The 15,060-nt window shown below is 51.3% G+C and overlaps 1 protein-coding gene across 1 annotated transcript in view; it reads right to left on the minus strand.

The window, feature by feature from the left end:
- CGNL1 (cingulin-like 1) overlaps positions 1-15,060 on the minus strand; it is a 101,383-nt gene that overhangs the window by 4,705 nt on the left and 81,618 nt on the right. Inside the window, exons 14-16 of the mRNA XM_014540337.1 lie at positions 2,117-2,200; positions 1,346-1,470; positions 267-375 (exon numbers count right to left, since the gene is read on the minus strand). Coding sequence (XP_014395823.1) covers positions 267-375; positions 1,346-1,470; positions 2,117-2,200 — 318 coding nt within the window. The remainder of the gene's footprint in view (positions 1-266; positions 376-1,345; positions 1,471-2,116; positions 2,201-15,060) is intronic.

Raw genomic sequence — 15,060 nt, forward strand, 5'->3', positions numbered from 1 at the left:
TCTATCCAGTCTCATGGGAAAGTGGAGATAAGCCTCTGTGACAGACCAATCCGCTTTCTACAAGTCAAGCTCAGGGTTTGAAGTTGGCTGAGACCTTCACTAAAGGTCAGAGAGGCCCCATTCAATGGGGAACGGGGTGGATTGGAAAGACAGGGATTGGTTCACAATAGTTCCCTCGCCCCCCCCACAGAGGCCTCGCTGCCCTCTTGCTTCCCAGCCTGGGACATACAGATTCATCTGAAATGAACTTGCAGAGGGTCCCTCACCTGGTCCTTCTGATCAGTCAGCGACAGGTGCTCATCGTCCACCTGCATCACCAGCTCCTTCACCTTCCGCTCCAGCCGGCGGTTGCTGAGCTGGAGGCTGTTCCGGTCCCTGGAAGGATGGAGGAAGCAAAACCGAGGGCTCTCTCGGCCCAGCCCCACAGGAGGCCCGGCCCAGGCTGTGCAGGAGGGCGAGCCCCAGCCAGAGCTGCCTGGTCCACTCAGGGCTGAGGGTCAGAGAGACACTCGACTACAGGAGGAAAGGGCTGGTCATCAGACCGATGAGGAAACAGGGCCTCTAAGAAGGGGAGTGACCTGCCCCAGGCTGCAGAGCCAGCGAGGGGCTGAGCTGGGACTAGACCTGCCCTGGGTTCTTCCTGTCCTGAGCACTTTGTAAGACAGAGGTCACGGCCAGGCTACGACTGACTATAGGCTGCTCCAGCCCAGCCTCCAGAAGTCCTACTGCTAATAGGAATATGACATGTCGTACCCACACATATGCACACCCACACCCCTCCCAGAAGGAGAGGGGCCACAAGTAAGAACTGAGGCTGGTCAAGTTCAACCTGGTGCTGGTCCTTGGGCTGCAAAGGGAGAACTAGCTGCAAAGAATCCTGCTATTGGAAAGGTGTGTGGTCGCCTGATGCCATGTTCCTCCCACCCACTGTGGGGCGACCTGCCAGCTCTGACAGATGGCCGCTCGGCCTCTGCTAAGCGGAGTGAATACACTGGCCCTCAGGGCAGAGCCAGTCCCCTTGCCTCTAATCTGGCTCAAACTCATGGTTTATGAGGCAGCCTGTCCCACGGAGGGGACGGGAATAAGCAGCAAGGAACAGTGAAAATGCTATGGACAAAGAGCAGGAGTCCTGGGTTTTAAACCAATATTCAGCCAGGCTACCTTTCCCAAGTACTTCCTTGGATGGGTCTCAGTTTCTCATCTGTCAAGTGGAAATAATAACAGCGAGGCTGTACTTGCTCTGCCCTCCTCACATGAAGGCCTCTGGGAAGATGCAAATGTAAAGCACTCTGCAATGCGATGCCCACCGCCCGCCAGGCCTCGCACCGCAGCTGGGCAGGCTCACCTCTCCTCGCTCTCCAGCCGGTCCTCCAGCTCCGCGATCCTGGCCTCCAACTGCACCACCAGCCCCTCTTTGCTGGACCGGTAGGAACCTTCCAGGTGCATAATCCGGCTCTTTAAGTCCTTGTTCTGGAATCAGACAGGGAGACAGTGAGGGGCTGTGTGTCCACCTCACACTCTGCAGAGCAGATCACAGGTGGAGCCAGCGTTCGGTCAGTGACCGCGATGAGCCCGCTTCCCCCACCAGGACGGGTGACCCGGGGGACCAGGGAGCCAGGGATGTTTCCAGGGAATGGCTTGGCACCCCAGCCCTGGCAGGCCAAAAGGAGAGATTCTGTCACATTCGCGTATAAGCCTGAGTGAAATCTTTGCCATGGCCTAGCACTCTTATCAGACAAATGACCTTGGCCTCTCATAAACCTATTGGCAGGAGAAATAGGCCCCTTCCCCAATATCACACATCATTTTCAGTGAGGAACTTACATGAACAGCATGTGAAAGAAATAATGAGTAAGTAAGCTTGGTTAGCAACTCGTGTTTGATAATACTAGTTCTTTATTTTTCCCTTTCCATTAGAATTTAGCCCGTTTTAGCATCTAGAAAACACTTGCAATGCCACCTCCCCCAGCTGCAAACTTCCAAGCATATTTAATATGAGAAAATTCTGGCTGGAGATGGTTTTAGAAATACCTCTCTTGGGCAAGGTTGGCCCCGTCATCTCTGCATGCTGTGCAAAGGGGGGGTGGGGAGGGCTCAGGGGGCCAGCTGCCCTCACCTGTCTCTCCAGGGAAATCTTGTCACACTCCAAGTCTTGCCTCACAGCTCTCTCCTGAAGCAGCTCGTTCCTCATCTGCTCCATCTACACCAAACAGCAAAAGCCGGGGGTTAGAGGGGTTGTGCCCAGAGCCTTTGCACTGAAATGGCTCAGACATGGAATTCCAATCGCCGGCCAGCTCCTCTCTGTGACATGATGGGGCCTCCTGCCTTTTCCCTTCCTGGGTGCAGGAGCTCTTTCTTCCATGTTCTTGTTTCTCGATGATTGCGAAGATAATGATACAAATAGCAATGATAGTCCATAGCTAACCCTGCTGCTGTGAGTCAAACTGTGTCCCCCAAAAGATACACTGAAGTCCTGACCCCCACCCTCGGTGCCGCAGATGTGACCTCCTTTCAAACAGGGTCTTTACAGAGGGAACCAAGTAAAAATGAAATGGGCCCTAAGCCAATATGACGGGTCCTTATGAAAGGGGAAATTTGGAGGCCGGGACAGGGGTGCAGGAAGAGCGCCATGTAAAGACGGAGGATTACAATGAGGCATCAACATGTCCGGGAACAGCAGAGACTGCCAGCAAACTCCCGGAAGCCAGGAAGCAGCCAGCAGGGGGCCAGAGGGAGCACGGCCCTACGGACACTGTGATTTCAGACCTCGGCCTCCAGAACCGAGACAATAAACTTTTGTGGTTCTGGGCCCCTTATGACAGCAGCTCTAAAAACGGAGGCACCTGCCGAGCACTCCACACGCACTATCCTATTACATCCACGATCCAAGTTGTACCGTGACCAACCATCCCAGCTTGGCCAGGACCAAGAGGTGCTCAGGACACAGGACTTTCAAGGCTAAAGCTGGGACAGTCCCAGGCGAACTGGGACAAGTCAGTCACCCAACTTGCCCGAAAACTACACAACTGGTAGTAGGCGGAGCTGGTGTTCCTGGAGCCCCGACTGCTGTCTTACAAGTTCCAACCACAGAAAGGCTTCCACAGTTAGCACACGCAAACGCTGCGAGATTTCCCCCTTCTTATGCCAGAAACAGAAGTCGGCAAGAACACAGGGCAGCTCCAGGTGAGCTGGCAAAGGCCACATGTTACTTAGGATTTCTTCTATATTAACAGTAAAGGAGCCTCGCTGGGCAGCATCAAGAAATCCAGTCGTCTGCCCGGACATTCCGCACCTCTGTTTCTCATCCCCAGGGGGCTTTAGCGGCAATGCACAGAGTGTCATAGGCAGTGGCTCCAGACCTGCTCCCAGGGCTGTCCACCAGAGGCGGGGCCCCAGACCTGCTCCCAGGGCTGTCCATCAGAGGCGGGGCCCAGACCTGCTCCCAGGGCTGTCCATCAGAGGCGGGCCCCAGACCTGCTCCCAGCACTGTCCAGAGGAACCAGGAAATAAGACTGTGCCTTCCTTCTTAAGGTTGGGGTCCAGCCTGGGTAGGAGGTGTACATGCAGGGGTCCCTGCGGCCTGGGGAGCATTTATAACAGCCTGGCCTCCAGTTGGATTTTCACCACCGGGACAGGCTCCCTGGTGAGTAAAAGATGAGCTCACCCTGTCCCCACCTGGAGACAAGACCTGGGGTCCCAGAAATAGTTCGGGGAGACACCACCACACTGGGCCTGGCTTGCACCTGCTCCCATCTATCCTGTCCCGACCAGCGTGGTGTGGCTGGCCCAGAGGGGGCAACAGGGAGCAATAAGGAATGAGACGGGCAACGGGCAACAGGCAGGGCCCGGACATGAAGGCCTCTGATAGCACAAGGAGGAAGCTGGGACTCTACTCACGAATGACAGGGTACCCTTATGGTCCAAAAAGTAAAAATAATATAACGCTCACATTTTTGCATTTCTGCCTGGCAGATTTTTAGGTCATGGGGGCCCAGAATATTCCAGCAGAGGATAGGGAGGCCCAGGGCAGTTATACACATGCTGGAGGAAACAGGACTAGGACCTGGGCCAGACCCGCTGCTCACTGCCCACCAGGCCACCTGCTTTCTCCCAGTGGTTCTCAACCTTCCTAATGCCGCAACCCTTTAATACAGTACCTCATGTTGTGGTGACCCCCAATTTCATTGTTACAAATTGAACATAATTAAAGCATAGTGATTAATCACAAAAACAATACGTAATTATATATGTGTTTTCCGATGGTCTTAGGTGACCCCTGGGAAAGGGTCACGACCCACAGGTTGAGAACCGCTGCGACCAACTCAGTGAAAGGGCTTCAAACAGACCTACGGTTCAACTACAGCTGCCACATACAACCCAAGACTTGGGGAGGCAGGCAGTCCCCTCCGGGCTATGCACACCAGGGCACAATGCCAGCCATGCCAGGGGTCAGCGGGCAGAGCGGGTAAAACTCACCTGCGGCCCGTTCCCACTCCTCCTGGCCCAGAGCCCTCGGAGTCACATGGTGGGAAGGGGTGCCGGAGGATGCCTGTAACTGCTGTATGAGCACAAAGTCACGGTAACGAATGCGGGCTCACAGCCCCACTCCGAGCGTGGCTGAGCCAGCCGACGACACCACGCAGGGTGGGCGTCCGCATGGCTGGGCCACGGGACCATGACGTGTTCTGTTCACTCTGTTCTGTTCCCGGGGGAGAGTGTTCTGTTCACAGCCCTGGGCACAGGCCGGGCCTCACTGAGGACACGGTTAAACTTTCACTGTGATGGGAAGTAATTAACAGACCAGACCAGCGGCCTAGCTTCCCTTCCCCTGTTGTGACCTTGGTCATCTCACCTCTGGGAGGCAGACTTCAAGTTCCTAAAACAACAAATGTAACGGGATGCCTATGAGGCCCTTGGAGCTGGCCTACAACAGTGAAAGCACATGTTAGCATCCTTCCCCTTTTGGGGTGCTGGGCAGCTCCCCTTCCGAGGAAGCCAGAGGCCCCCGCCTCCATCCGCAGGCTCTCCACACATTCGGGAGTGCCCCCCAGAACAGACCTGCTCTGTCCAGGTGAGAGGTGAGTGTGTTTGTGAGCACACACTGTGTGCTGGCGCCGGGTGGCCTGGAAGGATGGGTGGGTTCGTCTGTTTGCTCAGACTGTACTATCAGCCCTGGGACACTGTGACAAAGAGACCGACAGAGCACCCGCCCGGATTACGGCCTCGTGGGGGACAAACGGGCTCGTTCTGGTCAGTGTCACTGCAATGGGAAGGGCAGGGTGCTGGTGCACAGCAGTGGCCACAAGCCAGACATAGAAGCCAGGCAAATTCTCCAGAGAAAGGGACCCTACCTGGAACCTAACTGAGTGTCCGCGTCAGGCAGGGTGGGGAAGGGGGCAGGAGAGGAACTGCGGCTTTCCAAACAGGGACCCCCGATGAGAAGGAGCAGGAGGTCAGAGAGAGGAGGGGCTGCTCGGAGAGTTGGAAGGACCGGGTTGTCATGGCGGCATCAGGGCACAGGTTAAGAGATCAGGGGGAGGCAGACAGGGGCAGTCACTCGGGGCCCACACACAGGTGGCAGCAGTGAACACCTCTACTGCACCTACTAAAGTACGTCTAGAGCAGTGTGACAGTGTTACTCATTTAACCCAGCTCCCAGGAAGTAGGTAAGTTACTGTCCCCTTCACCCCGAGGGTCCAGGAGCGGCTGCAGGTGCAGGTGTGGAGACTGGGTGGCGCCACATGAAGCCACAGGACAGATGAGCTCACCAAGGAGAACTCATGAAAAATGAGGGGCATCCAGAGCCATGCCCGGGGAGCCCTCTCACTCCACCCCATTAGGGGAGACAGAGAAAACCAGGACACTACCCGTCCCAAAAGCTGAGAGGGGCAAGGACTGAGGTAGGTCAGGCAGAAGGAGCGGGAAAGCATCTGGCTGAGCAAGAAGTTCGCCCTGGGAGGCACAGAGGGAACCAGGCTGCAGAGGCTGGGGAGGCGCTGGGCAGGAAGAGGGGGAGACCCCTCCCCTCTGGAACCCCCGTGGGGGGACAAGATGACAGCCTCAACCAGAGGGCTGCGAGGGCACAGAGGGGGTGGCAGGGGAGATGCCCTGCACTCAGGGCTGGCGGGGGAGGGGGGGCAGGCTCCTCTGGCTCAGAGGGAGGGAGAGAGGGAAGGAGGGAGGAGAAGAGGAGGGAAGAAGGGAGAGGGAGATTATTTTCCCTAAAGTGAAGGATGAGGAAGAACTGGAGGCCTGGAGAGAGAGAACGAAATTTAGAAATTTCATTGCTGTGGGATGTGAGGCCACAAAACGCCAAGAGACCATAAAAGGCCGGCAGCGCAGAGGCAAGGGTCTCGTTGCAGCTGTACAGCATCTGCTTTTGGGGGTCGGGTGACTGCTGCAGCTGTGCTCCAGCCCGAGGGCCAGGACCGAGGAGGGAAGGACGGGAAGGGAAGAGGCCCTGAGACAGGCGCTGAGCGACTGGGAGTGCCTGCTGGGAGCCCATTAATCCTCCCGCACTCTCTGAGGCGGATTCGGTCACCCCCACTTCCAGGTGGACGGCTCGGAATCGGTGGAGTTCTAATCTGGGATTCTAGTCCAGGCTTTCTGGCTGAAAGTCCTACGTTCCTTTTCTCCCTCTCAGCAAACCTGTAGGCCCAGGGCTCTCGGGAAAAGCAGCCCCTACAAAGAGGGGGAGCTCTGAGGACTTCGGAGCCCAAGAGAAAGCCATGTCTACGAGGAGGGACTCAAGGGTCGCCCAGCAGGCATGCAGCACTGGGCCTGGACGGGGTTCAGGGAAAACCCTGTGAGGTCAAACCACTGGCCAGGTCTTGCTCCCCCCGTGGCCTGAACTGAAAGCTCTGGACCCGCCAGGAAGCAGGCCTCCAGGGGAGAGGAGCCTGGGGAGCAGCATCAGGGAGGCCTCCACGGGTTCCAGACCCCCCTGGAGAGCCCCAGGCAGAGGGTGCCTCTCCAAAGAAAAACACAAAACAAACAATAAATACTTCTCTCCGCTCAGCCCCTCAAAGATGGCTATTAAAATGGAAGTATCAGGTAGATCTGAGTGTAGAAGAGGAAGGAACACATGTGTAGCCATAAAACCTAACAGTTACTAGAACCAGGCGGCCCATTTCTCTTGAGGCTTTTGGAAACCCAGGTTTTGGGCAAACGTGATAGGCTTCCTGCAACTCTTCACAAAAGACAGCCCGACACTAAATCCTAAAATAAACCTGCCATGCGGAGCCTATGTGATGTTACGTCATGTGATGTTACGGGTAATGTAACCGAGGATGGGCTGGACTGTACGTCAAATCCCGGGGCCCCCAGGAGTGGCCGGAGAAACTGGGATATTCCGAATCTCCCGAGCCCACACGCAAGACAACAGCAGCCTCTGGCCGCGCCAGTTTCCTCCTTTGGAACAGGGAAGTGACTCTGAGGCTGGGAAAACAGGTTTACATAAGCTCAGCGCTTCACGTGCTGTTTACCCATCAGCTATATTAAATAGACCAAGTGAAAACGTTCCCGTCAAATTAAAACCGGAACGGGAGCTGGAGGCAGCCGTTCATCACAGCTGGGCTGCGCGAATGCTGCACCCTGAGCACTGGGATCAGAATAACAGCATCGCATGCCAATGGGTTTTAGGGCGGAGGCACCCGTGACCTGAGCCAGCTCTCGGGATTAGAAGCAGCTGCCTTCTGGGTTAATGAAAAGCCAGAGGTACTTATGATTGCTAATAACAATATTTAACCCCATCACCTGTGTGTACCATTGGGCGGGAAAGGCTGGTGAGCCTGCACTCCTCGCTGGCATTAAAATGATACTCAGTCACCAGAAAGGAAAATGATCATTAACCCCAAACCAACTGTAAACATTAGGGTTTTGAACAGCTGATATCATAGGAGGCAGTTCTGGGAATAGGATTATTTTAATGAAAAGAAAGAAATCCCATTTTGATCTCTCACTCACTGACTGCCTGGATGGAGCCCTATATTTCCCAGTCCCCTACCCTGGTGGCTGCACCCCTGGTGCAGACTAAGGAGCAGGTGGGGGCCGGCACTGGGGAGCAGTTCCTTGAGGTGACTGCAGAAGCCCGAGACTTTGCCAAGGCAACCGAGCAGCCCCTGGAAGCTCCCAAGTTGGTCTATTTCATCCTGCCTGCCAGCTGCCTGGGTGGGAAGAGTCATCTTTGCTTCACGGCCAAGCAAACGTCTGTCCATTCAGGCCCAGCTCACTGCTACCTGTGTGCACTCAGCCACAGCGATGACAGAGCAGTGCCCAGGAGCTAGGACAGCGAACTCATTTAAAACACACCAAGCAGGGCCTCTTTTTGCCATCGGGGTCCTGGACTCATGAGGAGAGAGAAGAGGAACAGGGGAACGTAAATCTTCAGCCATATTAAGAGACCGCATGGCATGATTTTTCACTTGGGAACAGAGACCCCAAATGTATTGGGGGAGGTTACTCTGGATGGAGCCCTATATTTCCCAGTCCCCTACCCTGGTGGCTGCACCCCTGGTGCAGACTAAGGAGCAGGTGGGGGCCGGCACTGGGGAGCAGTTCCTTGAGGTGACTGCAGAAGCCCGAGACTTTGCCAAGGCAACCGAGCAGCCCCTGGAAGCTCCCAAGTTGGTCTATTTCATCCTGCCTGCCAGCTGCCTGGGTGGGAAGAGTCATCTTCCCACTGGGCTGGGTCATCTTTGCTTCGCGGCCAAGCAAACGTCTCTCCATTCAGGCCCAGCTCACTGCTACCTGTGTGTACTCAGCCACCAGCAATGACAGAGCAGTGCCCAGGAGCTAGGACAGCGAACTCATTTAAAACACACCAAGCAGGGCCTCTTTTTGCCATCTGGGTCCTAGACTCATGAGGAGAGAGGAGAGGAACAGGGGAACGTAAATCTTCAGCCATATTAAGAGACCGCATGGCATGATTTTTCACTTGGGAACAGAGACCCCAAATGTATTGGGGGAGGTTACTCTTAAAGTCTGGTGCTGGGATGATGGGAACAGGTGGGAGGCAGTCGACTTTGGAGTCAAACCTTGGCTCTGCCTCTTACACGCTGTGTGACTCTAGGTCAGAGATGACACGCGAACTCATTTTTTTGGTTGATTTTTCTTTGTTAAATGGCATTTAAATATAGAAAATAAATATCAAAAATATAAGTCTTTGGTTTACTATGGTTGCAAATATCAAAAAATTTCTATATGTGACACGGTACCAGAGTTAAGTTAGGGTTTTTCAAAATGCTGACACGCTGAGCTCAAAAGGTTCGCCATCACTGCTCTAGGTAGTGCCTTGGCCTCTCTGATGTTTGAAAGCCAACGCAAGGCCCGGGCACAGCACCCAGCACCTGGGGAATCCTCAATAAGGTGGTAACTGTCAAAAATGGCTTTGGAGGAAGAAGAGAAAAAAAGGATTCTCTAGATTTAAACCGAGCAAAGCCAAAAAAACACCTCTATTTCACTGAATTTTCCTTCAAAGTTAAGTCAATCAGAAACCGCCCCCCTGTATTAGGTGAAACTGTATTTGGGTGATAAAACAAACACTCATCTTTGTTTTGTAAAAGAAATCATCTCCTCTCCCTCCCTCCCCCCATATTAGGTGAAACTGTATTTGGGTGAGAAAACAAACACTCATCTTTGTTTTGTAAAAGAAATCATTTCACCAAATCCAAATCCATCCCTCTCCTTCATGCTAATCAGATTTCAAAACAAAACCTGAACATGCAAAGGTTTGAAAAATTTGTCTCTCAGGATTCCCTGAATGCATCAGTTTGAACAATGATATCCTAAGCACATACGGGAAACAATGGCCTTAGAAAGGCTGGAAATTCAGAAATAATGTGGCCAGCATTGACTGAGCACCAGATGCATACAGGAGAAAGAGGGGGACAACGATTAGTATGGTTGCAAATATCAAAAAATTTCTATATGTGACACGGTACCAGAGTTAAGTTAGGGTTTTTCAAAATGCTGACACGCTGAGCTCAAAAGGTTCGCCATCACTGCTCTAGGTAGTGCCTTGGCCTCTCTGATGTTTGAAAGCCAACGCAAGGCCCGGGCACAGCACCCAGCACCTGGGGAATCCTCAATAAGGTGGTAACTGTCAAAAATGGCTTTGGAGGAAGAAGAGAAAAAAAGGATTCTCTAGATTTAAACCGAGCAAAGCCAAAAAAACACCTCTATTTCACTGAATTTTCCTTCAAAGTTAAGTCAATCAGAAACCGCCCCCCTGTATTAGGTGAAACTGTATTTGGGTGATAAAACAAACACTCATCTTTGTTTTGTAAAAGAAATCATTTCACCAAATCCAAACCCATCCCTCTCCTTCATGCTAATCAGATTTCAAAACAAAACCTGAACATGCAAAGGTTTGAAAAACTTGTCTCTCAGGATTCCCTGAATGCATCAGTTTGAACAATGATATCCTAAGCACATACGGGAAACAATGGCCTTAGAAAGGCTGGAAATTCAGAAATAATGTGGCCAGCATTGACTGAGCACCAGATGCATACAGGAGAAAGAGGGGGACAACGAGGAAAGGATAGGATGTTTGATCTCACACTGCCTTTCCTGTCCTCTGTCCCTCAGAACAGCCCAGGTGAGGCCCCTCCAGGTCTCCCTTCCTGTCCTACCCCCACCCCCACCCCGGCCACATGACTCGCAGATCCCTGTGAACGCTGCACTGTTCTGTTTAATAACCTTTGGTGGCTCCCCAGTGCTGTCAGGATAGAGTCCATCCAAAACTCTCAACCTACCGGTCCTATTAATCCTGTGAGGAAACCAGAACCCTGATCAAGCCATAGCCCTCTATTCGTGCTCCTACCTCCCAGCCCTGGTTCACACCATTCGTTCTTTCTAGGATTCCTTTCCCACTCCTCTTAGTTTGTCTGAATCATACCCTTTCTTCAAAGATAACCCCGGGTCCACCTTCCTCTAAGAACTCTTCCACAGTCTTGTTATGATGGTCTTTCCCTCATTAGCTGCCTGAACCCTTCACTTGGCATTTAGTTATCTATTGCTTTTTCTTGTTAGATCCATTTTTCAGACATGTACCATCTCTTCAAACAAACCACAGTACCTCAAGGACAGGACATACTTTTGATAATTTCACACTTTACTGCAATGCCATGCACACAGTAGGTGTTTATCACATTTACTGCAATGCTATATACACAGCGGGTGTCTATATCACATTTGCTGCAATGCCAAGCACACAGTAGGTGTCTAATTTACTGCAATGCCATGCACATAGTAGGTATCTACTTCATTTACTGCAATGCCATTCACACAGTAGGTGTCTATCATATTTTAGACACGGTTAGATGGAACACTGTCTTGGGAATCCAGAGACCTAAGACAGACCACTCTGTAACTAACTGGCCAGATCATGGTGGCGTGGGGCCTCAGATCTCAATGTTGCTATTGTTATGAATTGTAATGTAAATATCTGATATGCAGGATGGTCTTAGGTGACCCCTGTGAAAGGGTCGTTCGACCGCCAAAGGGGTCACGACTCACAGGTTGAGAACTGTTGCCGTAGGTAGTGCCTTGGCCTCTCTGGCGTCTGAAAGCCAACGCAAGGCCCAGGCACAACACCCAGCACCTGGGGAATCCTCAATAAGGTGGTAACTGTCAAAAATGGCTTTGGAGGAAGAAGAGAAAAAAAGGATTCTCTAGATTTAAACCGAGCAAAGCCAAAAAAACACCTCTATTTCACTGAATTTTCCTTCAAAGTTAAGTCAATCAGAAACCGCCCCCCTGTATTAGGTGAAACTGTATTTGGGTGATAAAACAAACACTCATCTTTGTTTTGTAAAAGAAATCATTTCACCAAATCCAAACCCATCCCTCTCCTTCATGCTAATCAGATTTCAAAACAAAACCTGAACATGCAAAGGTTTGAAAAACTTGTCTCTCAGGATTCCCTGAATGCATCAGTTTGAACAATGATATCCTAAGCACATACGGGAAACAATGGCCTTAGAAAGGCTGGAAATTCAGAAATAATGTGGCCAGCATTGATTGAGCACCAGATGCATACAGGAGAAAGAGGGGGACAACGAGGAAAGGATAGGATGTTTGATCTCACACTGCCTTTCCTGTCCTCTGTCCCTCAGAACAGCCCAGGTGAGGCCCCTCCAGGTCTCCCTTCCTGTCCTACCCCCACCCCCACCCCGGCCACATGACTCGCAGATCCCTGTGAACGCTGCACTGTTCTGTTCAATAACCGTTGGTGGCTCCCCAGTGCTGTCAGGATAGAGTCCATCCAAAACTCTCAACCTACCGGTCCTATTAATCCTGTGAGGAAACCAGAACCCTGATCAAGCCATAGCCCTCTATTCGTGCTCCTACCTCCCAGCCCTGGTTCACACCATTCGTTCTTTCTAGGATTCCTTTCCCACTCCTCTTAGTTTGTCTGAATCATACCCTTTCTTCAAAGATAACCCCGGGTCCACCTTCCTCTAAGAACTCTTCCACAGTCTTGTTATGATGGTCTTTCCCTCATTAGCTGCCTGAACCCTTCACTTGGCATTTAGTTATCTATTGCTTTTTCTTGTTAGATCCATTTTTCAGACATGTACCATCTCTTCAAACAAACCACAGTACCTCAAGGACAGGACATACTTTTGATAATTTCACACTTTACTGCAATGCCATGCACACAGTAGGTGTTTATCACATTTACTGCAATGCTATATACACAGCGGGTGTCTATATCACATTTGCTGCAATGCCAAGCACACAGTAGGTGTCTAATTTACTACAATGCCATGCACATAGTAGGTATCTACTTCATTTACTGCAATGCCATTCACACAGTAGGTGTCTATCATATTTTAGACACGGTTAGATGGAACACTGTCTTGGGAATCCAGAGACCTAAGACAGACCACTCTGTAACTAACTGGCCAGATCATGGTGGCGTGGGGCCTCAGATCTCTCCTGTCTTGCACAAGAAGTTTGGCAGGATGAACACCAAAGTCCTTGCCAGATCTAAGATCCTGTGAAAGAGGCTGGCCGTTTGCTAATATTACTGGAAACCCTTTCTTTCTAGCCTTTTCACCTCAGCCCTATCACTAAGACGGAAAAGGAATGGGAGGTATTTGGGGGAAGTAAAGAGTCAGAGGAGGAGCTTTTGAGAATGTAGAGTTTAAGAAGAGCCATAAACTTTTAAATTTAAAGAAAGAACATCCAAAAAAAATAAAATTCCCCACACCTTCCCTTTTCAGTGCCTAGAGTTTGCTGAGGGTTCAGCTTCGATGATAAAAACCAGGTTGGCGATAACAACACATCTCCTGTTAAAGTGTCCCAGGTCAGCATCTGAGGAGAAGGGGCCTTAGGTCTGGACGTCTCCCGTTTCTCTGACTCTGGCAGGAAGGCTCAAGCACATGGCCCTAAAGGTTAACCTAAGTGGATTGAAACAGCTTCAAAATTAGGGCCCAACTGCCTACACCCAGGCCCCTCTCCTCAGAGCTTTTACTTTCAGGGGCAAGACATAAGTCTCACTTTGACTTTGACTAAGAATGGAACACTTTCCTGTGAGGCGGGTACTTGGCCCACCCATTTCTGCCCTTCCTCACAAACCCGAGGCGACACTGGCCGGAAGAGAGGCCCTGGGCACCGAGGCAGGAGACATCACTTTATCTCTGGGGTTTGCTTAGCTGTTGTTTTAGCAAGTCCTACCTCAATTTGAACATGATGCTCCATTTCTCCACTTACTAATATAACACACACCAGGCTTTGCCCTCCCTACCTCAGAGAGTGCAGGAAGAAGAAGAACAAAGAGGAGGAAAGAAAGCTAATAGGGCAAAGCGGCTAGAGACTGTGAAACTCATCTCTTCGGGCATATAACTCAGCTACAGAGAGGGAATGAGAGAGTTAAAGGGTGACTCGGACACTTTGGGTTTTAGAAGACCTTCTCACAGCATTTCAATGTTAGAAATTAGAACAACCTCCAGAAATCTCCTGACAAATATTGAGCAGCCCAGTGCTCTTCCCAGTAGGCCAAGTTAGTTCCCGTAACATCCTCCCTGGGCTTACTTCAAGTTCTTGGCTCAGTGAAAATATTTTCAACCATGACCACGTCACCGAGAGCAGTTCTGCCCCCCAGGACCCAGAGCTCGAGGAGAGGAGTGACAAGGCGCCAAAAGCAAACTGCTCCTAGGGGGTTGATTTCTGAGGGTGGGGCCATCAGCTGAACCAAGGGAGGCAACCTCCTTCTGGGTCAGTCTGTCTGGTTTTGTTTTGGGTGTAAGCCATGGGCCTGGAAGTCTGTTCTAACTGCCTGGTTACTGACAGGATGGCATGCTTTCCCACCATTCCTCCTTGCATAGCTCACAAGAAGCATTTGCAAAACAAAGTTATGGCCACTTCTTCTCTCATCATAAATGCTTAGCAGATCCCGAAATGCCCTGTGGTAATGTGGCTACTTAGCCAGGTTGGGTAACACAACAGCTTTCCTACCAGTGAGAAATTTTATAAAATTTTTCTAAGAGCCTATGAGGGCGCAAAGGTCACGGTTGGGCTCTCCATCTGGCCTTCAGGTTTTCAGGAAGGTCTTTCTCTAAATTGCTGCAGCTCCGGCTGGAGGGAGGCCATCCCCCAGGGGAAGGCTGCTACCACAGCACTGGAACTTGCCAGAGAAGCTGAGCTCGGTGGGGAGGGGGATGGAGCCTACGGCTGGAACTTGCGTCACCCTCAGGAGCAGCATAGTGTGACCACCTTGCTAGCTTGCAAAGAACCTGTCAACAGGGAAACAATGGCAGATGGAAAAGAAGCCAGTGATTCCCCTCCAGCCTTGAGTAGAGGCTACCAGCTCAGAATGGCACTGTCCCTCAACATCGGAACCACAGTTCTTGGTCACCCTGAGACGGGGGAAGGTGGTGAACGTGAAAAGGTGTAAGAGAGATCAGAGGAAAGTGCTTCTTTGGAGAAGGAAGATTTTGCAAAAATTAATTTGCATTTCAGATTTTTTTATGTCAATCCTTTATACAGATAATTTCCTAAATTTTACTCAGCATCACCCAAGGCTTTTAGGTGTTGCTGGCATTGTTTAATTAA

The sequence above is a fragment of the Myotis brandtii genome, unplaced genomic scaffold, assembly GCF_000412655.1.
Source record: "Myotis brandtii unplaced genomic scaffold, ASM41265v1 scaffold242, whole genome shotgun sequence".
NCBI lineage: Eukaryota > Metazoa > Chordata > Mammalia > Chiroptera > Vespertilionidae > Myotis > Myotis brandtii.